Here is a 2,248-nt window from a genome sequence, read left to right as displayed (position 1 = left end):
AGGGGAACAGGAGAGGGGAGGGGAAGAGAAGGGGGAGGAGGAAGGAGAGGGAGAAGGGGAGGGGAGGGGAAGAGGGAGGAGGAGAGGGGACGAAGGGGAGGGGGAAAGAGGCGTAGGGGGGGCGGAAAAAACGAGCGGGGGCGGCAGAGGCCTTTCTACTCCGGGCCCTTTGGCCCCTCGCAGAAGAGCTCCGGTCCCTTAGGAGGGAAAAGCGGCGTCTTCTCAGCCCAGGGGCGTCTCCACCCGGGCTGCACGGCTGGCACCGGGACCCTCGGAGCAACCGGGTGGGCGAGGCGAGGCGAGGCGAGGCGAGGCGAGGCGGGGCAACCCAACAGCACTCCCTCCGGCCTCTCCGCCCTCCGCGCCCCCCCCCCCCCCCCCCCCCCGCGTACCTGCCGGCCAGGTGCGCGGCCTGCTCGCGCTCGCTCAGCGCCGCCGCGGTGTAGATGCGCCGGTAGCGCTCCGCCAGCGCGGCGCCCGACAGCAGCAGCAGTTGCTCGCGCCCCGGAGGGCCCGCCGCCGCCGCCGCCGCCGCGCTTTCGCCGGGACCCATGGCCGCCTTCGCCCAGGCGCTCCGCTCCGCCCGGCCCGGCCCCGTCTCGCTCGGCCACCGCCCGGAAGGCCCCGCGCCGGCGGCGATGACAGGCAGCCGCGGCCCGTCAGGGGGGGAGGAGTCGGCTGCTCTGCGACTGCGCGGAGAGGGCGCCCTCGCCCACGTGACCTTTTGAGGGCGGGGCGCGGCGGTTGCCATGGCCGCGGAGGCCGCGGAGCTTCGGCGCGGCTACCGGAGAGGCCTCTCGTCCCGCCCGGTCTCTCTCCGCTGCCCGGGCGAGTCTCGGCGCCCTTTGCGGAAGGCGAGGCCCGGCAGCGCGTCTTCTTAGCGACCCCCGCCCCGGGTGCGGTCGAGGCGAGCGGCTCCTCTGCCCGGCCGGCCATCTGGGTCAGTCTGGAGCCTCGACCGTGAAAACCCCCCTTAGGAACGGAGCCTAGTCGAGCAGGTCCTTCCTTAGGCAGCCCGGCCTCCTTCGGCCAGGCCCGGTGGAGTTCCTGTTGCATTGGGGGGGGGGGGTTGATAAATAAAATACCAGGTAGTCCTCGACTTACGACCACAAGTGAGCCCCAAATTTCTGTTAAGTGAGACCTTTGTTAAGTGAGCTTTGTCCTATTTTACGACCTTTCTTGCCACAGTTGTTAAATGAATCACGGACAGTTGATAAGTTAGTAACAGGGTTGTTATGTCAATCTGGCTCTTCCCCCCCCCATTGACTTTTATTATTATTATTATTATTATTATTATTATTATTATTATTATTATTATTATTATTATTATTATTATTATTTATTGAATTTATATACCGCCCTATCTCCCTTACGGGACTCAGGGCGGTGAACAGGCGATAATAAAAACCACGATAAATATACACAAATTTCTGTCTAAAATCAAATTAAATAACAGGCCTGCTCTAAAAATATCCCATACAAAACCCCCACTAAAACATAACATTTTGTTTGTGAGAAGGTTGCAAAAGGGGATCACGTGACCGGGGGACGTTGCAACCGTCATAAATATGACTCGGTTGCCAAGTGTTTGCATTTTGATCTGGTGACCGTGGGGATGCTGCAATGGTTGTAAGTGTGAAAAACCGTCATAATATGAGTCCGCTGCCCAGCATCTAAACTTGGATCAGGTGTCCATGAGGATGCTGCAGTGGTTGTAAGTGTGAAAAATCATCATAAATATGAGTCCGTTGCCCAGCATCTAAATTTTGATCAGGTGACCATGAGGATGCTGCAATGGTTGTAAGTGTGAAAAACCATCATAAATATGAGTCCGCTGCCCAGCATCTAAATTTTGATCAGGTGACCGTGGGGATGCTGCAGTGGTTGTAAAAACCCATCATAAGTCACATTTTTCAGTGCCATTGTAACCTTGAACAGTCGCTAAACGGAACTGTTGTAAGTCGAGGCCTACCTGTACGTTTTCCATGTGGCTGCAGTGACCAGCACCCCAAGGCCTCTTCCAGGAGCCTCAAAGATGGTGTTGAAGAGCTGGCTTCACATGACCTGAGAGAGCTTCATGGAAGTTCCCCCTGTATCCTTTCCTTTCTCAAGTTTTTGTTTATTTAATATATAAAAGAAAAAGAAAAATAGAAATAAGAAATTAGAGGGAGGGGAAAAAGAAAATGTGAGATGCAAGGAAAAAAAGAAACAAAAGGCCTTGACTTCCGACTCTCTTTAGCACACTACA

The 2,248-nt window shown here is 56.1% G+C and overlaps 1 protein-coding gene across 1 annotated transcript in view; it reads right to left on the bottom strand.

The window, feature by feature from the left end:
- MYCBP2 (MYC binding protein 2) overlaps positions 1-553 on the bottom strand; it is a 145,303-nt gene extending 144,750 nt beyond the window's left edge. Inside the window, 1 exon segment of the mRNA XM_029287366.1 lies at positions 393-553. Within this exon segment, the coding sequence (XP_029143199.1) occupies positions 393-553 (161 nt within the window).
- Between the last annotated feature and the right edge of the window lie 1,695 nt (positions 554-2,248).

Source organism: Protobothrops mucrosquamatus, unplaced genomic scaffold (assembly GCF_001527695.2).
Source record: "Protobothrops mucrosquamatus isolate PMUCROS unplaced genomic scaffold, P.Mucros_1.0 scaffold2, whole genome shotgun sequence".
NCBI lineage: Eukaryota > Metazoa > Chordata > Lepidosauria > Squamata > Viperidae > Protobothrops > Protobothrops mucrosquamatus.
This window is presented reverse-complemented; position numbering and strand designations above follow the sequence as displayed.